The sequence below is a fragment of the Camelus bactrianus genome, chromosome 31 (assembly GCF_048773025.1).
Source record: "Camelus bactrianus isolate YW-2024 breed Bactrian camel chromosome 31, ASM4877302v1, whole genome shotgun sequence".
NCBI classification, from domain to species: domain Eukaryota; kingdom Metazoa; phylum Chordata; class Mammalia; order Artiodactyla; family Camelidae; genus Camelus; species Camelus bactrianus.
The window spans coordinates 14,369,879-14,395,225 of record NC_133569.1 but is presented as its reverse complement, the minus strand read 5'-3'; the positions used below and the strand labels follow the sequence as shown (position 1 = coordinate 14,395,225).

General features: G+C 39.2%; 1 protein-coding gene across 2 annotated transcripts in view; it reads left to right on the top strand.

The window, feature by feature from the left end:
- GLRA3 (glycine receptor alpha 3) overlaps nt 1–25,347 on the top strand; it is a 138,721-nt gene that overhangs the window by 93,058 nt on the left and 20,316 nt on the right. For both annotated transcript variants that reach the window (XM_010973189.3, XM_010973190.3), the window contains exons 6-7: nt 12,888–13,025; nt 14,757–14,971. In XM_010973189.3, the coding sequence (XP_010971491.1) occupies nt 12,888–13,025; nt 14,757–14,971 (353 nt within the window). The remainder of the gene's footprint in view (nt 1–12,887; nt 13,026–14,756; nt 14,972–25,347) is intronic.

Sequence of the window (25,347 nt, the reverse complement as noted above, 5' to 3'; positions counted from 1 at the left end):
GTGCGGTTAGCTCGGTGCCGCAGCTAAGTTCTGCGCATTACAGAACCGGTTTGTTCGCTTTGCTAAGCCAAGTTTGCCTTTGCCCCAGTTAAATATCATCTTGTTGGAGTCAGTCCACAATCTAACTTGATGCCCTGCTAATTGTCCAGAGGACTGAGCAACATATCATTTTGCACTCCCAAAAGGTCAGGTCTGAGAAAATGCTACAGTGATGCACTAGAGGTATTCCTCTAGACTGAGTACTACTTTAAAAAAAAATTGACACTTTTTCTCTCTTTTTTTTTTAAATCGAAGTATAGTCAGTTTACAATGTTGTGTCAGTTTCTGGTGTACAGCATAATATATCAGTCACACATACAAATACATATGTTCTTTTTCATTATAGGTTATACGATATTGAATGTAGTGCCCTGTGCTCTACAGAAGAAACTTGTTTTTTTAATCTATTTTATATATAGTTAGTATCTGCAAATCTTAAACTCCCACGATTGCTCTTTGAATCAGTTATAAATCACTTAAGCATATTATCATTAACAGGAGTTTGAAATCCTTGTTCGTAAGGATAACATTAAAATTCATCAAGTGTCTTGTTGAAAACACTGTTTCTAGTCGACCTTAAAATTCCGGCATACTTGGTGACATGATCGTGACATGGTGTCACAAGCATGGCTTTTCCTTTATGACCTGATTGGTGGCTTCTACTGACCACAGCTTCCTAACTCACCTGCTCATGGACTGGATTTTAACTGCTCTGGAACTGAGTGGATTTGGTGTTAGGCTCCTTTATCTTCAGTGCACAGAACGTGCCTGTTAGTAAACTTGAATATATTCTCAGCTTTAATCTCTTCAGGCCACTTCTGACCACCTCTTCTCACTTAACCTCTCTGCTCTCCAGTCGCCTCCTAACCAATTATATTATATTTCCTTAATAATGCATGTCACTATCTGAAGTGATTTGTTTAATTCTTTCTGTTTACATTTTTATTGTGCCCCCTACCCCTACCCACTGCATCCAAGCTCCTTGAAGGACAGGGAAGTTGTCGCTCTTGTTTACAATTTATTATCCCCAGAAATCCCGATGAAAATTAAGATAATATTCTCTTTCTTTCTCTAAACTGCGATCAGTCATGTGTGCCTGTGTTATGTAGAGCAGCTAACGTGGCCCACTGTGATCGCATTTAGTCCGTGGATTCTTTTGAGGGTCTCATCAGTAGCTCCGTGGAACAGCTGTCCTCACTCGCGGTGACTGGGGAGGTGCCTTCAGGCTCACTCAGCCTGCATTCCCCAGGTTCAGCTTTCAGCACACGCCGTGACACCACCAAGGTCTTCTGTAAGCTATGCTTTCCCCAGACCTCCAGTCATGTGTTTCTTTTTAATTTTTATTTTTAATTGTAATCGAATGCACACATAAACTTCTCCATCTTTATCATTTTCAAATGTGTAGTTCAGTAGTGTTCAGTGTATTCACGCTGCTGTGCATCCAGTCTCCAGAACCGTCTCATCTTGGGAGACAAACTTTCTGTCCATTAAGCCCCTCCCTAGTTCCCCTCCTTGCAGCCCCTGGGAACCACCATTCTATTTTCTGTTTCTGTGGGGTTTTGTCTGTTTGTGTGTGTGTGTGGGGGTGCATAATTAGGTTTACATTTATTTGTTAATTAACAGAGGTTTGGGGACTGAACCCAGGACCTCGTGCGTGCCACTCACGTGCTCTGCCACTGAGCTGTGCCCTCCCCGCGCTGTCTGTCTCTGTGGGTTTGACTCCTCCAGATACGCGCTAAAGTGATTTGTACAGCGTCTGTCTTTCTGTAACTGTATTACCTCACTTACCCTCAAGGTTCATCCACGGTGTAGCATTCAGGAGAATTTCCTTCTTTTTTAAGCCTGAATAACATCCATCGTGTGTCGTGTACCACATTTTCCATGTGATATTCATACAGTTCATTCATCCACTGGTGGAAAGTTGGGTTGCTTCCACCTTTTGGCCACTGTGAATAGTGTTGCTATGAACACAAGAGTACAGATATCTCTTCAAGACTTTGCTCTTCATTCTTTTGGTGATATATCGAGAAGAGGACTTCCTGGATCATAGAGTAATTCTATTTTTAAATTTTTGAGGAACTGCCACCCTGTTTTCCACAGTGACTGCACCGTTTTACATTCCTACCAACAGTGCACAGCGGTTCCAATTTCTCCCATCCTCCCCAACACTTGATATTATCTAGATTTTTTTTTTCATTGTAACCAACCCAATGGGTATGAGATTCAGCAGTCCTTTTAGAACATCCAAGATCACCTGTAATCAAAGCATTATGTCATTTTTCTGTGATCCTGTCATTTGCTATTTACTGCTCAGAGCTGTCACAATTTTCTCTCTTCCTTAATTAATTCCCCAAATAACCCCAGCTCCTCCAACCTTCATGTTTGATGCTCTTTCAAAACTTGGTAGCCCCTTCCCCAGAGGTTGCCCCGTGTCCAAACTCAACAATTCCTTAAGCTATGCCATGCATTGTTGCTGCCCATCTAGGAGAACAAATTCAAGACTGTGCGTTATAACTTTAAGTCTTTCTTTAAGAAATACATAAAACTGTGTAAACCTATTTACTTTTTTTGGAGACTCCGTTTTCCCTTTTGTGAGATAAATGAATTACATTAGATGACAACAAAATTTCCCTCAACTTTAGGACTCCATAAATTCTTTAAATATAGAAGACCATAAATCTGACAAGTAAAATTAAAAACATAGCATCTAGAAACCATGGTGTATCTACCAGAAGAATCAAGAAGAAAAAAAATACAACTGAACAAAAATAATATCATGAATGATCTGTCATGAAGACCAAGAGGAAAATACACCAAACTAAAAACAACAACAACAACAACAAAACAACAACAACAACAACAAAAACCAAAACCAAAACCAAAACCAAAACCAAAAACAAGAAAATATGAAAGAAAGAAAAAATATATAATGAAAGTTGGGAGAAAATCATCTTTTTTTTTTTTTAAAGGAACACAAGAGTGTGATTAAAGAGTTTACATTCACAAATTTACACTTTTTCCCTCCGGGGCAGCTGTGGTCATGGACCACTATGAATGGACTCTTGCTTGTGTTGCAAGTATGCTGCTCACATTCCAGGAGATTTTAAAGTCTCTAAGGCATTTATAGAATGCTCAGCCAGATTTCTGGGATCTCTGAAGTTCCAAGTGACCCTGTGTTTCTCCACAACATACCCCACCTGTAGTTACTGGTTGCTGGCAATCTGTTGATTTCTCTGAGTTCTGCGTCAGAGTACAAAGGAAAGTCCAGAGGCAAATCTGAAAAACAAAAAGCGAAACAAAAAGCCCATTATCAAATTGTCAGCCTTTGTCAGGAGTAAGGAGGATCCATACCGTTCCCAGCCCTGAAGCTTGCTGGAGAACTGTTGGTTTAAAATTGTAATTATAATGTTGGCTCACAGAGTCTGTTTGAATAGTTTGGGTCTATGCAGTAAACTGATTAGTTCGTACACTTGAGCAGATCTCAGCCTCCAACCTTCTGATAGGAAGACAGAGTATTTTCCCACGACTCGGAGTTTATTCCAACGGGGTAGCCAGGCAGAGCCTTCCTGTGCCTCTCCTGGGGTAGAAATCCCTCCAATTATGCACCATTCACTCATTAAAATGGGCTCAAGATCAGGTCCTTTTCTCATTTTAGTTGAGATTTCTAATGAGAACTTTAAAACACTGTATGTTCAATGTGTGGTAATTTTGTGAAGCCTTGAAAACTGTGGGCAAAGTGATCAGTGTCATTGTCATTTAAGAAGACCAGTTAGGAGCCACGGATTTTATTTCCACAATTATCCTGAGAGAGAGAGAGGGAGAGGGAGAAATGTGACACTGATGGTCTATGATAAAGTGTTTTAAGGTCTTCAAGGAGTGGCCAAAGTACCGGGGAATAGTGGTTACAGGTGAGTCATACCAGAGAGTTTTAGAGAAAGTGTAATTACTAAGAAAATAGTTCAGCAGAACTTAAATGAAACCACAGATAACAACCCGGGTTAGGGGAAGATTATTCAAATTAAACGCACAAATTATAAATAAGATTGTTTTAGTTAAATACACTTTGACATGGCAGTTGCTCCTTGTCAGGTCAATGCAATTTCCTGGAGTAACATCACTCCCGGCCATGGACGGCGAGGATCCGCCAACTGTGACCATCTTCTTCCTTCTGTTTTTCAAGCTCCAGCTGTTAGTTAAGAACATGAGCATTTGCAAGCTGGGTTGACCCCAGAAATCTCAGTCTCTGTCTCTTTCAGTTGAGGCGCCTGGGCCAAATAGGATCCTAGTTCACTTTTAAAACTAAATGGGAAGCTGTAATTTATTGACAAATCTCAAAACTCATTTAGAACTTAAATGTGTTCTCAGCACCCATTCCCTCCTTGAATAGGTATGACTTTTAGGTGTTACTCATGGTATGAAGTATTAAACAATAACCTCTTTTTTTCTTCTATCGTCTTTTAACATTTTTTTTAATGAGCAGTAATAACTTAATTTTTTAAAATGATAGTATATAGTACATTTGAATGACGTCTTCAAAATCAGCAAGCTTGTACTAGAAGATTTGAACAATAGAAACTGAAAAACAAACAGGGACCTCAGTTCGCAATCATCTTTACTTGTTAAACCCTTTCAAGCCTGCCCCAATGCCCCTTTTCCTTTGCTCGTGTGTGTGTGATTATATATATAGACTATATATACACATGTAAATACGTGCATGGATAAGTACATATGTATCCACATACGGTTATAAATATAAAAGACATTTCAAGCATAAAAATACTGAAAATTAAAAAGCAATATTTTGTATCAAAATATTAACTTTGCCATTTTACTTCCGATTTAAAGACTTTTTTCTAACCTGAATGATGTGGAATTGTACCTTGTGGTACCTCTGTCTCCCTTAGGTTAAACCTTCTTTTTTCTGCATACTTCACAGTTGTCACTGTTTCTTCTGTATATTGCCTGTTTAAACCTTTTCTGATTTTTATACAGGGACATCACTCCATTTTTATTTATATGTGTTGTTTTATATATGCAATTGATATTTTAACTTTATGATATTTTTCATAGCACAAAGGGTTTTAAATATATATGTAATACATAATATAATTAAATCTATTTTTTCTTCATAAATTATGCCTTTTACATGACAAAAATACAAAAATATGATATTTTAGACATTTTATAACATAGGTTGTGCTTACATTTCAAATACAAGTAGATTTTATTTTTGCGTAAATCTTTCTTAAACTGGATCAAAATTTTTTCCATTATCATTTATTAAAATTTTTTCCATGTTGATTTGAAATGTCATTTTTTTGCCTTAAATTTCCATGTATAGGTCTGATTCTGGACTCTGTTCTGTTCCAATTATCTACCTGGTACAGAGGCCCTATTCTGAAGCTGTTTAAACACAATAGCTTTATTTGTGTATTTTGTCCCTTGTTAGACAGGTCTACTTCTTTACTTATTATTTGGCAAAACTGCCTTTGATATGTATGTACTGTTACACTTCAGAATTAATTTCCAGTTGAAAAGTGCATTAGAATTTTTACATAAATTGCATTGAGATTACAGGTCAGCCATGGGAGAACAGCATTTTCTGCAACCATGAGTCCACCTGCCTGAGACCATGGCATGTCTTTATCTTTATTCCAATGATGTTTCATCATCTCGTTTTTACATTTCTTTGTAAATGTCCTTTACTACACATATTACAGACTTTTGCTGACACCGAGAATGAAAAGTTTGTTCATCTTCATCTTAAATGATGCGGTAACATTTAAAATCCATTCTCTCGTGGATGGTATATTGAAACGGTATTTGTCTCAGTTTCTTAGAGATGAGAAGGGGTAGAATGCCCAGAGAGGATAAAGTCATTAGGAGTCAAATTAGTTGCTTCTATATAGGAATCTTTTAAAAATTCTTCACCTAATTTGCATGTTAGAAATTATGCCTTCTGAATTCCATTGCATTTCGGTATAAGTTATCCAACTAAAAATAAGCAGTTGGTCAATATAATCTTCTCCTAAGACATTCCAAAGCACAGTTATCAAATAAAAGTAAATAAATATGGCGCATCATGTGAGACCCCACTGTGTCTCCCCTTCTATTGTGGGGATTAATCTCAATGTGTCCTTGGGTGGAAACAACATAATTAAATTCCTCCTAGTTGATAAAAAGCTTCAGAATCTAAAATTTTAGTTCCATTCATAAAGCAATTTGATTAAATACTTCCAACTGATTTTAAACAAATGCAGCCAAAATTTAGAGAACCTACTTACTGAAAGTTCAGTACCATGGCAGAACACGTAAGCTGATCTGTAAAGCACTTCTTCAAATGTTCACATTTGAAAAAAATTTAACTGGAGGAAGTGTGTTGTGCCATGATGAAACAGAAGTTTTAATTCAATATCAGCTTTGTCATGCACACAGAATTACAGTTCAGTTACTTGTGTTGATACAAAAATGTAAATATTAAAAACTATAGCCTCTCTTCAGTTGATAGACTGTAACAGAGTTTACGGATGTAAAATAAATCATACAGGCTTCATTACTAATTTGAAGAATACTGGACCTCCATAGATTTTTTTAAATTTAGTAAGAACATAATTTTTACCACAGTGATGAGTTCCAACAAATATTTTCTTCAGATCCATCACAGGTAAGCGACATTTATTTTCAATGTTGAACTTCTAAAATGAATTTAAGAGAGACTTTACTATAGAATTTACAATGCCATCACATATTTCTTCCTTAACAAATGTAATTCCAGAAGCCTTACTTTGATTACAGAATTGGATTTAAGAATCAAGATCATTTAAAATTAATTTAATCCATTTTCTCTTTGAAGCAGGAAAGGATACTAAAACAAACCTCACATCATTTGATTGCTTACAAATTTCCTGTTAGGCACTTTTCCAAGAAAACTTGAACTTGCTCCCCTTGCAAATGCATTTATCAAGTGATCATATTTGGACAGTGTCTGTAAAAGGACTGTAACTTTTCAAATAAATGCTAAGACGTTTTCAGCTCACTTTTGTGTGGACAAGGCTATTGCTGTAGCCCCTTTTGTGACGTTAAATATAAACAACGTTCGGTTTAAGTTGCCCGTTCACCAACATTTTTTGTGAAATGGAAATTCGGAGCTTACTTTTTCAATTAATATTGAGCTTTCATTTCTTTTAGCCGTTGCAGCTTAGAAGAGTTTATTACAAAATATGAGTGTTGCCAAATAATAAAATAGCAAATGTTTGTAGGTTTTGAAACTCAAAGCATTCAGATTACTTTCTACATGGTCCACAGCAGTGCTATTCAGCTTTCAATTACAACTAACTTTTTAAAAAAAGAATTTTATTCATTTAATCATCTTTTTTGGGGAGGGTAATTAGGTTTATTCATTTTTTTTAATGGATTTTTTTAATGGCAGTGCTGGGGATTGAACCCAGGACCTCAGGCATGCTAGGCATGCACTCTACCACTGAGCTATACCCTCACCCCAGGATTTACAACTAACTGAAAAATTTTCTGTGATACTCCTGCTGCACTTTGACACTTCATGGATGTCACAGGTTTGTACACCAAGTGGCCAGCTGGGGGAACAAAGTTGAAAACTTCTGCCACTTCTCAGATAGGCAGTTAGCTGCCCTTGAAATATTAGTTTGTTACTGAAAGGGTTTGGTAATGACAGATGGACCACTGCTAACACTGGCTGTTTCAGAGATTTTTTTACCTAATATTAAAATATTAAAACAAAAAGTATTAAAATAATCTCATACTCATGCCATGGGAGAGTCTAGAAGTACAATCGAAGATCTACCAAACCAATAATGATGTATTTTAAAAAATGGTTAATAATGATTTATTAACCATTCATTAAAAATGAAAAATTGAGAACAAGAGCTGGGTCAGAGAGGATATAAGGAAAAAAGAAGTAATCCAGGGCTGTCTTGGCAAAGCAAGATGTACGGTGAGCCTCTTCATAACCAAGCGACTTCTTGACTAGGAGAAATGAAGGAAGCGAGAACGCCTGAAAGACTAGATATTTTCTTTTAAGACTCTACGCTTCCGGAGAAAGATGGAGTCATCTTCAGAGGGTTAATCTGAGTTGCTCTCTCTCAAGTCTACCCTAATCAGATGGAATGGGGGTGTGATATTCAGATACAGATATAAATAATTGAAAACAAATGCCCTGCTATTTTTCACATCTGAATATAATAAATATTTAATCTTGCACACCTGAATAATTGTTACAGTCATTCCTTTGGAAAACTTAACCTGATTCTCCTTCTCCTGTTCTCCAGCTTCGTGTAACCCCTTCCTGCGCTCACACAGAACTCCCTGCTTATTTCTCTGTGAGACTCTTCACAGTCTGTTAGTTTATCTGTGTTATTATCAGCTACCTCATATTCTGTGAGCATCCTAACTGGAGCCAGGGCATTCTGTAGTTCCAGGACCTCACCTAGGACCTCATATAGAGTAGGCACTCAGCAATTCAATATGAAATTAATGAACTAGTTTAATTAATTCCTGGGCAACAGTTCAGTAATAAGTTTTTTTGTTTGTGCTATTTGAATGATTTGTTAGATGAGGTTTTTAAAAAGTACTTTTTTTTAAAGAGCAGTTTAAGGTTCACAACAAAACTGAGCAAAAAGTAACAATTTCCCATACACTACCCTGTCCCCTACCTGCCTCCACGCACATCCTCTGCCGATATCAACACCCCACCCCAGAGTGGTACACTTGTTACGACCACAGACCTGCATTAGGGTTCACTCTTGGTGGTGAACATTCTCTGGCTTATTTCCCTTAACACCCTCTCCTCAAGCTGTATCTATGGTGTTGCAAAAATTAAAAATAGGACTACCATGTGATCCAGTAATCCCATTTCTGGATATTCACTGAAAAGAACTGAAGTCAGGACCTTGGAGGAATATTAGCGCTGCTGTGGTGGCAGCGTTGTTCACAGCAGTCAAGTTGTGGGGAAACAGACCACTTCTGCGTGGCGGATGAGTGGATGAAGAAGCTGTATCGCATACATTCAATAGGACACTACTTAGCCTTTGGAAAGAAGGAAATTCTATGTTCTGAAAAAAAAACTTTAGTTTCTAAAGGTGATAGTTTCTTAAATGTTAGTTGCAATATGAAATTGGGAGCCATAGCAATGAACCCTCCACACTCTTGTAAATTACTCTGTTTGTGGGTCTTGAACTTTGAATGGATCCTTTACCTCTGCATGACTTTTAACACCATGCTTTGGTCATTTGGAAGACAGGAGCTTAATGAGTTATTCAGTATATTCCAATATTGACACGTGACATTGTACAATATCGAAAGGTCACATTTGTTCATATCACCATCAGGCTCATCAAAAAAAAAAATCTGTACGTATTGGGGATACATTTTTCCAAAATTCTGATGTTGAATTGAAAGCTCAACCTGTGTCATTGGCAACAACAATGTCGGCTATTTCCCTCTACATGATAGGTTCACTCAATAGCTTTATTTTCAAGAAAATGATCAGACATCTACCTGATCACAAGAACCACAGTTTGCTGGTCATTTTTTTCAGGTAAAAATGGTGTTTCAAGAAAAACCAGCTGGCTTATATGCAAATCAATCACGCCAGTGCGTTTTCTTAAAAGAAGCATCGTGTTACCGTAGGCAGCTGAAGTGTGTTATCTGTTTTTCCCATTTCCGTACACAGAATTATAAGTACATTTATATAAGGGTCAGAATTTAATAAGATTATAATTGTTACTGTTTCATCAAGGATCGAGGACATTCTTAAACAAAAGTGGCATTGTTTTCACTGCAAGGCATGGCAGTAAAGAAAACAGTAACCACCAGCACGCTTTTATTATGCTAAAGCCCTGGAAGTTTTACCCATTGTGTTTTCACCATCTGGACAAATGTCAACACAATGAAAAATGCGAACAAGGTCTTATGAATATGAAAGCAGGTTGGACCTTGTGAATCCTGCTACAGTAATGCTTCTAAAGCACAATTTTTACCATGTCACTCCCCTGCTCAAAAGATTTCCATTGTTTGTCATTGCCCAGAGGGAATTTTTAAAAAATCAAACTTTTCAACCTGGAATTTAAATTTGACATAGTCTTACATTAATTTATCTTTTCATTCCGTATGCTTCTGCGTGCAAACTGGCTCTAGAAAAATGAAGTTCTTGCTATTCCTATTATAAGCCTTGGGAGTTTGCAGTTTCTTTCAACTAATTATACTGTTCCCTTTGCCTGAGTACCTCGCTTACCCTCGCGTTATACACAGGTTCTGTCTTTTTTCAAGATCCACCTCGAACGAGGCCTCTGAGTGACACCGACCCCTCTTCTGAACGCACACAGCTCCTTGTACCTCTCCCAGGCCACTTCTTTCCTACCTGCTGAAAATCCCTCGTGTTCCCAGAAGTCCAGTAGGTTGCCTTACATACAGTCAGTGCTCAGTAAGTACTAGTTGAAGAAGCAACTGGTTGCATTGAGCCATTTGTTTACACGTTTCACTGCAGCTACCACGTGAAATTGTTGGCTGAAGGGGGTAGTCGATGTCTTTGTCCCCTCAGTGAAGTATCCCTGGTTGGGAAACTTACTATGGTACAAGGCATTTCGTCTCCCAACCTTGATCTCATAAGCGAGTCTGTTCTCAGAATGGTATGAACTTCTGCCAGCCAGAGGCGCAAGGATGCTACAACACTGCCAACCGTGTAGGAGTATTGATTTTTTAGTTATGTTTGAAGATTCCTTGAGACAAAATTAACGTCTGGCTGTTTTCCTTGAACACCCTGTAAGTTACTGCCTAAATTTGCCATCTCACTATCTTCCTTCTGATTTCAAAGTTAAATATTTTATGGCCCTGCAGGAAGTAGCATCGTTTGATAATGAAATGCCCGGGCTGAAATCACTTAGTGTGGGTGATTCTTTGACACAAGAGCAGCTGACTGTGCGGCGGGTAAACTGCCCCAGAGACCACCTAAGGCTTGTCTCTGAGGGAGTGTCAGAGACCTACTTCCTTTTCAAGGGAGATTCCAGAAAAATTCCAGAAAAATTCAGGCCGTAAAAACAAAATGGGGTTTCAGTTCATTTCTCCATTTATCTGTCTACACTGGGAAATACCCCACATATTCTGACTTCAAGGGTTGCACGTATGGAAGAATTGGGTACTGTCCTACTTGAAAGTAAATAAGTGCCCATTTTTCTACCTTTTGATCCTTGAGAGACGTGCATCTGTTTTCTCTCTAGGTAAAATGTTATTTATGCTGGATGTATCCAAAGACTCAGGCATGAATGTGAGAACCTTCTGTTCTTAGCCACCAAATCAGTAACTGCAGTGTCCATGGACTGTGTCCTGTGTAAGCAAGTCAAGAAGAAGTCCTTGCTGTGCTAAGTCCAGGGGTCTTGAGGACAGTCTTGCAAGTTCCCCTGTCTGTTCTGAAACCAGAATTCAGGCGTGTCCCCTTCAGTCTGGAGGACTTTACCGCCTCTATCAAACAGTGCGTGTTCCACAGTGAGCCGTCACAATGATGGTCCTGCTGCTGAAACTTGGACAGCAGAACCCTAGATGGTCTAAGGATACCCTCTAACCACAGGTGCCCCTCTACCACCTCCCCCATAGCCAGCGGAGCCGATGCCGTGAGGTGCGCCTCGGGGCCAGGTGGGTGGGGATGGGCGTCTGGCTCCAGTCACTGCCACTGCAGCTGGATCAGAATCAGCTCTTTTGGGGGCCGTCCTCTTCCGGGTACTGGGGGAGGGAGCAGGGTGATCGGTTCCCCTTCATACACATCAGTCTGTTCAGTCTAACCTGCTCCGTGCCAGCAGTTTCTAATCAGGCACACAACCTCTTCCCTGCAACATCAGCTACCAGGGAATTCGTTTGGGACAGTTTCCCTTCTTTGCTGCTTCATAACCTAGAGTTCTGCCTCCTTTATCTGACCCCTTGACTTAACCCACAGGCCAGACCATCTGTCCTCTCTCTTCCTATCTCCAGGGCAGCTGTGAATTCTGACAAAGCCCTCCTCCACGGATTTCCTTCACTTGCACTCCATCTGCAGAGCCTTCAAGTGTCCATTTCAACAGCTTCTCATTTGGAGGGAAGAAAATAATAAAATTCTGCTTTTCTTAGCTACCTCTCCTGTAGATCTGTGACATATGAATTTACTAAAAGATGCTGGCCTATTACAAAATACATTATTTCATTCTATTCTGAATCTGCTCATGGTATATGCGAGAGTTTCCTCCTCCACAAACTATCCCATGTGGATTTTCTTTGTACTCTGATTTTCCCTGAATAGCAGACATTTCTGCTGAAAATACCCTTTTGTCTATTTTGGGACCCAGGACATAAAAGCTGAGGCCCTAAACTAAAATAGTTAATGATTCAATCAAGAAAAGTAGCAATTCTGGCATGTTCTCTCCATGGATGTAATAGGTTAGGTCATTTCCTAACCAGTAACAAGTTCAGCTTTTGGTGAAAGGGTCCTGAGTAATTTGAGAAAAGGCGAGGGGAGATCTGATGGAGGGGAATCGACATGAATTGTTGAATTAGTCCAGTAGCTCCCTGTCCCAAGGGAAGGATGTATGTGCTTGTCCTTTAAGATTTCCACATGCCATGTCGTACTTACTATCAGCCTCCTACAACTTCTTCCATTATTTGATAAATATTCCATATGAATAGATTTCTTAGACTGGAATTGTGCAATGCTTAGCTCCATCAGTAAAGTTAAGATGACACTTTTGGGTCTTCCCCATTCTATGTGAGCTGTGTAGGTGATTTTTTTAAAAATTTCATTCTTCTGAATGCCCTTTTGTGCTGTAAATACTTCTTTATTTTGCTTCGCCTAGTTGGGTACACCATGAATGACCTCATTTTTGAATGGCAAGATGAGGCACCTGTTCAAGTGGCAGAAGGACTGACTTTGCCCCAGTTTCTGTTGAAAGAAGAGAAAGATTTACGATACTGCACTAAACATTACAACACAGGTAGGGGTTGAGTATTCTTCATTACACGTCTGACTTGTGTTTCAGATATTTCTTAATTATCATGCTGGGTTAATTACTTTAACAGTTTGTAGCTGAATGCGTTTTATAGTCATAGAGCAGAGAATGGATGCCTTTGAAACTTACAGAAGCTTCGACTCATTGCGTATTGTTACGTAATTGGTTTGTATGGAACCAGAGAGATGCTTGGTGTTCAATTATATTTAAATAATTTTTTTTTCTGCCCAAAACCCATAGGCACATAGTAATGATGTTTCAGAAAAAGTTCCTTTAATTTCTATGTAAGCAATAAAATGTACTTTTTAACTCTCCTTGGGCTGTACACATTGTGTTTGCTAACAAAAATGAAAGAGATTGGCTTTTGTTGAAGGCTTCACTTGCCTCAACTTTTCTTTTGGCCACAATTTCATGCGTTGCAAGGCATTGTTACTGAGCACCTGCTATTCACCTGACATAGTAGCCTTTTACATTTGAGATTAATTATCAGATCCAGTTACTGATATCAAGGATTGAAAGACTTGTACATTCACATTATCTGTTCACATCTCTCAGCGGGCACAGGCTGTTCCCACAGTATCTATTCCAGCTGCCTTCCCTTCTCCTACAAGTTCCATTAAACTGCCCGGAGCTGAGGCATCGCCCCATCGCGGGCCATGTATGGCCTCCCACTGGCATCAGCTGCTGCTCTTATCATAACTGTGATTTCTTGTGGGCTCAGCATTTTCCAGAACTGTGACCTGACCTCTCACAGCACAGTCAGCCCTCCATGTCTGCGGGTTCCACATCCAAACATTCAACCAACCGGGATGGAAAATAATTGGGAAAGAAAGTCCAGAAAGTTCCAAAAAGCAAAACTTGAATTTGCTGGGCACTGGCATCTATTTACACAGCATTTACACGTTCCCTGCATCCTTGGATTTTGGTATCCATGGAGGTCCTGGAGCCGATCCCTCACGGATACCAAAGGATGACTGTCCAAGGTCTCCGATCTCTTATCTCCTTAGCTAACTCACAATATCTGGTGAAAAAGTCAGTGCCATTTTCTTACCTCGGGGTTAAGGCTAATTCAGTAGGGAGTTCAAAGTTAACAGGTCAACACAAAGGTCAAGGGCAGGCAGGTCACTACCGGTGACCTTGCTCAGCTCTCCAGGGACAGTAGCAATCATACGCAACTTTTAGAGAAATCTAAGAAGTCAGAGTTGGTGTAGGTGGTCGGCTGCTGTAACAGTGCACCACAAACTTGGGGCGTCCCTGCCCCTCCCTCCAACCCTCTTGTCCCTCTCTCCCCTCACACTGTCATCTGGACACAGCAGTTTGCTTTCTCATCTACACACCACACCTTTCCTGCTCCAGGGCCTTTTGTGATTGCCTTTCCTTCTAGACACAAGCCTCTTTCCCCAGATTGTCCCAAACAGTGTTTAATAGAAGTGGCAAAAGTAGACATCAATCAAGTGAAGTAACAGACCCTTGAGAAGTTTGACAAATATGAAGTGTTCATCAAATGTAAGTCATAGAAGATTATATATTATTTCCTGGAACAGTAAAATAAGAACAATATTTTTCAGAAGCCAATTTGCACATATGATTTAGGATCCCATTTCATTACAACAGACTTTTTTAGGGAAAAATTATGATGAAACAGAATTGTGACATTTGATGCAATAACAGAGGCCTATTTTTACCAATTGTTGCATTTATTTTACACCCAATTAGGGAAGTTTACGTGCATAGAAGTGCGATTCCATCTTGAACGACAGATGGGGTACTACCTGATCCAGATGTACATCCCCAGTCTCCTGATCGTTATTCTGTCCTGGGTTTCCTTCTGGATCAATATGGATGCTGCTCCAGCCAGGGTGGCACTGGGAATAACCACTGTGCTGACCATGACCACACAGAGTTCAGGATCACGCGCTTCCTTACCGAAGGCAAGTGCACGCAATGGGCATATACACATGTTTGCACTAATATGTGTGTGTTATTATCAGCTCTTGCCAGAACGTTTTCAATAGCATTTCTAGTGGGTCCTTGTTGTACAATGGTTCACCTTGATGATTGGTTTGACTTTAGGGTGGTGTGAAATTGATAGGCATTCAGCAGAAACCGCACTTTGAATTTTGAATTTTGATCTTTTCCTGGGCCAGTGATGTGTGGTCCCATCTGCTCTCAGGATGCTGGCCAGCAGCCACAGTGGCTCCCCGTCTGCCACGTGATCAGGAGGGTCAACAACCAATACACTCACCACCATTCTGGACCCAGACAACCATTCTGTTTTCCATGTCAGTACAGTATTCAATAAATTACATGAGATGTACAACACTTTATTATAAAATGGCCTTGTATTAGATGATTTTGCTCAACTGTAGGCTCATATAAGTGTTCAGAGCGTGACTGAGGTAAAGCGAGGCTGAGCTAGGTTAGGTGTGTTAAATGCATTTTCAACTTAATGATGCTTTCAATTTATGATAGATTTATTGGGATGGAATCCCCATCATAAGTTGCAGAAGATCTGTGTTCATTCATTTCCAATTTTAAAATAACGTATAACCAAGGCAGAAAAAACAGAGAAATAGGTGAAAGAAAAAAATTCTACAAACCAATGATATCTTTTATGTGCAGTTGGTGTTATGATCCCAATTATTTATTTAAACATCATTAGCACTCATGCAGTATAGAATTTATTATCTATAGATTTTTAAACCCTTAGAAATATATATATAAATATATTTTATTTATAATATAATTAAATATATATAAATATATAAATAAATGTATATTAGTATATATAAATATATATAAGGTATGTAATTTGAATCTATAGGGTAGTTTTTAATGTTGCCCAATATTCCATTGAATAAATGTGCCATAATAATCTGCTGACCATCAGGACTAACCCAATAATGAACATTTATATAACGAATATTACACAGATGAATCTATGTGTGTGTACATGTGTGTACATAGCTTTACATCTGTTTTGTATTATTTTCTTGCTAGGAACTCTTAGAACAGGAGCTGCTACATTGATAGCTGTATGCATTGACACATGTTGCCAAATTTCCCTCTAGAAACATTTATAGCCTTTGTACTCCCACAGGTATTGTATGAAAATGCCCACAGGCTTACACTCTGGGTCAAGCATTTATTATTTTTTTGTGTGTAATTTTTAACTCTGGCTTTTAAGTAGCCATAGGTCAATAAAAAGGAAAGCTTAGGTAAACCATGGTTTTTGTCTGTGCTGAGTTGCCAGAATTAAAACAAAACTTGTAAAAGACCCAATGTTTCTTTTCAAAAGATGTGCTGAAATAAACTGCAGGAAGCTCTTTCCATCCCTTTAGCTGTGTAGCAATGGAGAATCATTTTCTTATCCTAAATGTTGTCTAAGAAAGAAACTCTTACTATCTAAATTAAATAATGCCATATAACTTCCAGCGAGCTTCACAGTTCTTTTCATTACAATGATGTATGTTAATGTCATAAAATCATATTAACTTTTCTTGTACATTTGATGTTATCTCCCTGCCATGCCGAGGAAATTATGCATCCATTGTCATGCCTTGCTTAACCCTTACTATGAATTGCCTTCTCTGATTCAATTTATTCAATTAGAAGGTCTAAATAAACAAAAGTTGATGGCAGGACATTTTATCATGAAAGATGTTACTTAATATAGGAAGAACTTGATATTTAGCAATGCTCAGATTGCTAAGATTTAATGATTGCCTTTCAAAATAGGGTTTACTTTTATGACCACATAATTACATTTTCAAGATGATCCATTTGAACTAATGTTTTATAAAATATTGTCCAAGTGAAAATTGTAAAGCTGCTTTATAAGATTAAGTGCTTATTTATATATGTATAAATGTCTGAAGGGCTCTGAGTAATAGTTGAAGTTCCACAGTCAATTTGTAAATGAAATTGCCAGTTTACTCATTGATTTTCTCCATGAGCTGAACAGAAATGAAAGCTCATTCATTCTGTAAGTTAACCAGAAGGAAGAACACAAAGTGTTTCATTTCAGGAAGCTCCAGCTTCTCTGAGGCACAGTATCAAGGCATCTCTGGATACAGAGATCAAGGCAGAATTGGGAGAGGTGTGAATGGAGGAAGCAGAAATAAAGAAAGCAATAAACTAAAAAAACAGAAAGGAGGCACAGTTTAAAAAAAAAAAAAGGAAAGGATAGGAAAGAAGGTCTGGAATGACTTCATCCTTTTCCCTAAAGAAATTTTTTTAAAAGTGTTAATTTCTCTGTGATCTCAGAGAAGGAATAAATTTTCAATCATGAGCTCAATTACACACGTACATGTATACAACCCCCACCCACCCCTCACCATCTCTCAGTTCGTCGGCACTGGGGCCACTGGAAATGTGAGAGCAGATTTAACTCTGATCCACAGAAAAGAATGATTATCAAGCTGATATGTTAAGAGAAGGTAATCACGTCTTGGGCTTTGTGATGGGAAAGGAGCGGGAAGGTAAGCAGTTGTGTAAGTTAGAATCAGGAGGGCAGATGCAGAAGTCTCAGAAGAAACATGAAATATCCTATTAGACGAGGTCAGCAAACGGGAAGGAAAATCTGGAAAACGCAGTTCTGATTCTATGATTGGGAAAGGCAACGGGCGAGGGCTCACCCTGGCATTTGGGAATAAAGGTCTGAAACGATGCAACTTGAGATCTGCTCTTCTCAACCCCACCAAAGAACCCTCAGATGCCTGAAAATCTTGTCACGGAAACATCCACCGTTCTCCTACTGATGAAAATCTAGGAAGGAGGAAAACAAAATTAAATTCAGGAAAACAATAGGGGATTATCAGAGATAGGAGGAAGAAACAATAAATCATTAAATTTATGATAATTGCTTAGTATTTTGTCCAGGCTCTGTGCCAGTGCATCTTCTGTAGATAAGAAGGAGCTTGGAAATCAGTCAAGTCTCAAAGTAGAAAATCTCAAAGAATGTCCTTCAGCCAGCGTTTCGTGAACTACAGACCTGAGAGTCCTCTCTGACACTTCCTGATGCACTGGCCTCCATGGTGTCATAAATCAAACATGTAATAAATAGCCCAAAGCAAGGAGACTCCTGTGAATTCATTTCCTGGAACTTGGAACAATCCGGTGTTTCCTCAGTGCCTGTGTTAGGTGGCCAGAGGAGGGTGACAATGCATCCTACTGTCAGCAATTTTTCAAAGTTGTAAAACTTCAGGGACACTTCCTTCCATTGTGTATCTGGAGGAGAGTGAGTGAGGAAAAATGGCAGTGATCGTGGTGCCCCATCACGGAGGGTTTTATAGAATTCGGTCAGGATGAAGTTTGTTTTGGATGGATTTCAGAAGAATTTTAACAAGAGGAGGGATCACTCTGACTTCAGTGTGAAGCGCAGATAGAAGAGGAGAAAATGGGAGCAGAGAAGCTACCAAGAAAACGACCATCGCTCGGAGCAGAGGGTGGTCTGGCTAGACTGGCAGCAGCAGAGATGGAAAGTAGAAGGTGGGTAGAAAGGGTAGATTTTTTTTTGAGAAAATGTATTTGGAGGTGAAATAGACAGGATTTGCTCATGAACTGAACACGGAGGATTAAGGGACAGGCAGGGAGGGAGGCCAAGTTGGCGGAGTAGAAGGATGCTGGTGGCTCACCCTCTCCCACAGATGCACCAGGACTCACATCCACGGACCCACTCAGCCAACCAGAGCACATGCGGAACTCCGACAGAACACTGTCCTCTTCAAAAGACAAAGACGCCAAAAATCTGGTAGGAGAAAGGAAAAAAAAGGAAGACGAAAAGGCAAAGCAGAGTGGGACCAGTCCCGCGGGGAGGGAGCAGCAAAGGAGGACTGGCGCTCGCTCGCTGGGTCTCCTCCTCTCCATCCGAGAGGCCAGTGGGCCGGAGGCGGAGCCTCTGAGGCTCGGATCTGCACGGAGCACCCCTTAACTGACAGAACTGAGTTAGACGGGCACAGAGGGTCCCCGAGACACCCAGCCCGAGACCTGAGTTGGGAGCTGGGGGCCGGGACAGGCCGCCCGAGCCGGGCGGAGGACGGGGATGGCTGCGCTGAGGCAGCCCCAGGGGACTGCAGGGGGCTGCGCGCCGTGGCCGTGGATGCCCAGGGCAGAACCACCTGGGCCCTCCATGAAACAGCACGGCTGAGGTGCCCCGGGGGGAAGGGTGCACACCCCCAGCTCTGAAAACCCAGGGAAGGTTTTCGGCCAGGAGAGGCAGGTCTCAGGCGCAGCCGCCATGTCCTCCGGCGCTTGGCACCCGGGTGGGGACGGGGGCGAAACCTGAGTCCACGCCTTGGGGCCCGGCAGCCTCGGAGGCCAGACAGTGACTTGTTTGCAGCCCCAGTCAGATAGGACCCTTCCGCCCTGGTGCCTCGCAAAGTGCGCGCCGCCAGGACAAACAGCTGAGCTTGGACATGGAGCAGGGGCGGGGCTGCTCCGCAGTCTTCCCGGGGCCTCCAGCCGGAGCGCCCACCCGGGGCGGAGCGCGCGGCGGCGCGGAGCTGCGGGGCGACCGGCGCCGGGAGACGGCGGGTGGCCCCCCGCCTTTCCGGCAGGATCTCTGTGCTGGGAGGGGGCGCGATCTGCTTGTCGACAGGCACTGGGAGCAGCACAGACAAGGGCACCAACAGAGGGCCTCGTGAAACAAGCTGAGCCCTCGAAACAGGGCGAAGACAGAAAGACTTCTCATTCAGAGCGCACAGTGTGCAGGAGAACACCCTCTCCCCCACCTTTTTAAAAAATCTGTTTTTACCTGTTGTATTTTCTATTACCTTTTTAATTTTTACTTTTTAAACAATTACATATTCTCCCAGTTTTAATCCCTTTTAAATTTTTCTTTTAAAATAATTATACACAGGTTTCAAATATTTTTTCCTCTTTTCTCCTTTTTTAAAGGTTTTAAGAGACAGCTCAACCCGATTGCTATTCTGCTTCAACTTGCTCTTCAATTATTTATTATACACTGTTTTCAAACCATTTTTCCTCCCCTTTTCCAAAAATCTCTCTTTATCATATCTTTTTTATCTGTTCTATTTTTATTACCTTTTTAATTTCTACTTTCTAAACAATTGTATATGCTTCTAGTTTTAATTCCTTTACAATTTTTCTTTTAAAGTAGTTATATGATTATTTTTAAAAAAATCCACCTGAGTTCATTTTCATTTCTTTTGGGTTTGATCTCCTGTTATTGATTATAAACAGGTTTCAAATATCACTTTTTTTTTATCTTTCTTCCTTTTTTTAAAATAAGGGTTGTTAAAAAGATGTCTCAACTTGAATGCTAGTCTGATTCAAATTGCTCTTCTATAATTGATTATACACTGTTTTCAAACCTTTTTTTCTCCCTTTTAAAATTCTCTTTCTCCTTTTTTTTTTAAGTTTTATTCCTACATAGGCATTAGATAGATAAATAAATAAACTCCTTTAAGGACCTCAATAGATAACTGATACTTCATAAGCCACACTGCCAGAGAGATATGAGCAAGATGAAGAAACAGAAACCATTCCCAATTAAAAGAACATGAGAAATCCCTTGAAAGAACGACCAATGAAATAGACATTGATAGCCTACTAGATCAAGATTTCAAAAAAGGAGTGATCAAAGTATTGAAGGAACTAAAAGAGATAGTGTTTAGAGATATAAAATATGTCAAAAATGAAATCAAAGCTATAAAGAAGAGCCAAGTGGAATTGGTAAACTCATTGGCTGAGATGAGAATGGATCTAAAGGCTGTGCAAAGCAGACTAGATAATGCAGAGGAACGAATTAGTGACCTAGAAGACAGGACAACAGAGAGCACCCAATCAGAACAACTGAAAGATAAACAAATTAAAATAAATGAAAGCAACATAAGGGACCTATGGGATAATACAAAGCATGCAATCTATGCATAATAAGGGTCTCAGAAGGGGAAGAAAGAACAAAGGGGATTGAAAAGGTATTTGAAGAAATCATGACTGAAAACTTCCCAAACTTAAAGAAGGAATCAGATATCCAAGTACAGGAAGTTCAAAGGGTCCTATACAGGAAGAACCCAAACAGACCCACACCAAGATGTATCATAGTCAAGATTGCCAAAGTCAAGGATAAAGAAATGATCCTAAAGGCAGAAAGAGAAAAGCAAAGAGTGAGTTACAAGGGAACCCCCATAAGGCTCTCAGCTGATTTCTCTACATAAACACTACAGGCCACAAGGGAGTGGCAAGATGATATTCCAAGTCCTGAATGAAAAAAAGATGCAGCCTATGATACTTTATCCAGCAAGGCTATCCTTTAGGATAGAAGGAGAGATAAAGAATTTCACAGACAAGCAAACACTAAAAGAGTTTAGCAACACTAAACCCATGCTAAAAGCAATATTGACAGGTCTACTCTAAATAGAAAAGCAGCAGGATGCTACAGAAATGAGAAACTCATAACCGAAATGGTGATAACTTATGAATTACAAATAAAATAAACACTAAATTGTAAAAGAAGACATCTAAATCATTAGGAGTGGGAGAGGGAAGCAAGAAAATATAGAGTATTTTTTTTCTTTCTATTTTAAATTTTTTGTTTTTGGTAGGATGGGTTCAAGATATAGTAATGGGCTAATAGACTTACAGGATAGGGTAATCAGAAGCCAAAAACTTACAAGGGAGTCACAAAAACTAAATAAAATCCATGATAATACAAAGGAATGTTACCAAACCACAAAAGGAAGAAGAAAGGAACAAAGAGGAAATATCAACTGCAAAGATAAGTTCAAAATGGCAATAAACACACATCTATCATTAATTACTGTAAATGTTAATGGACTAAATGCTCCAGTCAAAAGACATAGAGTGGCAGACTGGATAATAAAGCAAGAACCTTCAATATGCTGCATACAAGAGACCCACTTTAGGGAGAAGGACACATAGAGATTGAGAGTGAAAGGATGGAAAAGGATATTCCATGCAAATGGAAAAGCCAGAAAAGCATGTGTTGCAGTACTGATTTCAGACAAAATAGACTTTAAAACAAAGGCCATAAAGAAAGATAAAGAAGGACATTTTATAATGATTAAAGGAGTGATACAAGATGAAGATATTACACTCATTAATATATATGCACCCAACGTAGGAGCACCTAAATACATAAAACAATTACTAACAGAAATAAAGGGGGATATTGATGGGAATACAATCATAGTTGGAGATTTTAACACAGCATTAACATCACTAGACAGATCTTCCAGGCAGAAAATAAATAAGGCAACAGAGAAACTAAATGATACAATAGAAAAATTAGATTTGGTGGATATTTTCAGAGCACACCCCCCCAAAATAGGATATACATTCTTTCAAATGCACATGGAACATTTTCTAGGATTGATCATGTACTTGGGCACAAAAGAAACCTCAACAATTTTAAGAAGATAGAAATTATTTCAAGCATCTTTACTGACCACAATGCCATGAAACTAGAAATCAATAGCAGAGAAACAAAGGAGAAAAAAAGGAAAGCATGGAGATTAAAAATATGCTATTAAAAAACCAACGGGTCAATGAGGAAATGAAAGCTGAAATTAAAAAATACCTTGAGACAAATGAAAATGAAAGCACAACCACACAAAATTTGTGGGACACAGCAAAGGCAGTGCTAAGAGGGAAGTTTATAGCGATACAGGCCTTCCTCAAAAGAGAAGAACAATCTCAAATAAACAATTTAACCCACCAGCTAAAAGAACTAGAAAAAGAAGAACAAAAAACCCCAAAAGGCAGCAGAAGGAAGGAAATTATAAAGATCAAGGAGGAAATAAATAAAATAGAGATTTTAAAAACCATAGAAAAAAATCAATCAAACCAAAAGCTGTTTTTTTGAAAAAGTAAATAAAATCGATAAACCTCTGGCCAAACTCACAAAGAAGAAAAAAGAGAGCACAAATTAGCAACATAAGAAAGGAAAATGGAGAAATTACAACAAATAAAATAGAAATACAGAATATCACATGAGAATATTATGAAAAACTATATGGAACCAAACCGGATAAGCTAGAGGAGATGGACAAGTTTCTGGAAACATACTGTCCACCAAGACTGAATCAAGAAGAAACTGACCACTTGAACAAACTGATCACTAGAAATGAAATCAAAACAGCAATAAAAAACCTCCCTACAAATAAAAGTCCAGGACTGGATGGCTTCACTGGGGAATTCTACAAACATACAAAGAAGAACTCATACCAGTCCTTCTCAAACTCTTCCAGAAGACTGAAAAGGAGGGAGTACTCCCAAACTCATCCTATGAAGCCACCATCACCCTGATACCAAAACCAGGCAAAGACACTACAAAAAAAAAAGAGAATTATAGGCCAATATCACTGATGAACATAGATGCCAAAATCCTCACCAAAATATTAGCAAATAGAATCCAACAACACATAAAAAAGATTATGACCAAGTGGGGTTCATCCCAGGGACACAAGGGTGGTTCAACATATGCAAATCAATCAGTGTAATACATCACATCAACAAGAGAAAGGGCAAAAAACCACACGATCATCTCAATAGATGCAGAAAAAGCATTTGATAAAATTCAACACACATTTATGATAAAAACTCTCACCAAAGTGGGTATAGAGGGAACATATCTCAACATCTTAAAAGCTATATATGACAAACCTACAGCCAGCATAGTACTCAACAGTGAAAAACTCAAAAGCTTTCCACTAAAATCTGGGACAAGACAAGGATGCCCACTATCACCACTCCTATTCAACATAGTCTTGGAAGTCCTAGCCACAGCAATAAGGCAAGAGAGAGAAATAAAAGGGATCCAAATTGGAAAAGAAGAGGTAAAAATGTCACTATATGCCAACGACATGTTACTATATATAGAAAACCCTAAAAGGTCCACACAAAAACTACTAGAGCTGATCGAAGAATTCAGCAAGGTAGCAGATTACAAGATTAACGTTCAAAAATCAGTGGCATTTCTTTACACTAACGATGAATCAACAGAAAAAGAAAGTAAAGAAACCATCCCCTTTAAAATAGCACCCAAAGCAATAAAATACCTAGGAATAAATCTAACCAAGGAGGTGAAAGACTTATACACAGAAAACTATAAACCATTGATGAAGGAAATTAAAGAAGACTTTAAAAAATGGGAAGATATCCCATGCTCTTGGATTGGAAGAATCAATATTGTTAAAATGGTCACACTGCCCAAGGCAATCTACAGATTTAATGCAATCCCTATCAAATTACCCAGGACATATTTCACAGAACTAGAACAAATCATAATAAAATTTATATGGAACCATCAAAGACCTAGAATTGCCAAAGCATTTCTGAAGAGAAAGAAAGAGGCTGGAGGAATAACTCTCCCAGACTTCAGACAATACTATAGAGCTACAGTCATCAAGACAACATTGTATTGGTACAAAAACAGACATGAAGACTAATGGAACAGAATAGAGAGCCCAGAAATGAACCCACAAACTTTTGGTCAACTCATCTTCGACAAAGGAGGCAAGAATATACAACGGAATAAAGACAGTCTCTTCAGCAAATGCTGTTGGGAAAACTGGACAGCAGCATGTAAAGCAATGAAGCTAGAACACTCCCTTACACCATACACAAAAATAAACTCAAAATGGATCAAAGTCTTAAACATAAGACAAGATACAATAAACCTTCTAGAAGAAAATACAGGCAAAACATTATCTGACATACATCTCAAAAATGTTCTCTTAGAACAGTCTACTCAAGCAATAGAAATAAAAGCAAGAATAAGCAAATGGGACCTAATTAAACTTACAAGCTTGCACAGCAAAGGAAACCATAAGTAAAACAAAAAGACAACCTACGGAATGGGAGAAAATTTTTGCAGATGAAACTGACAAAAGCTTGATCTCCAGAATATATAAGCAGCTCATATGACTCAATAAGAAATAAACAAAAAACCCAATCCAAAAATGGGCAGAAGGCCTAAACAAGCAATTCTCCAGGGAAGACATACAAATGACCAATAGGCACATGGAAAAATGCTCAGTATCACTAATTATCAGAGAAATGCAAATCAAAACTACAATGAGGTATCACCTCACACCACTCAGAATGGCCATCATTGAAAAATCCACAAAGGAGAAATGCTGGAGAGGCTGTGGAGAAAAGGGAACCCTCCTACACTGCTGGTGGGAATGCAGTTTGGTGCAGCCACTGTGGAAAACAGTATGGCGATTCCTCAAAAGACTAGGAATAGACTTACCATATGACCCAGGAATCCCACTCCTGGGCATCTATCCAGAAGGAACCCTACTTCAAAAAGACACTTGCA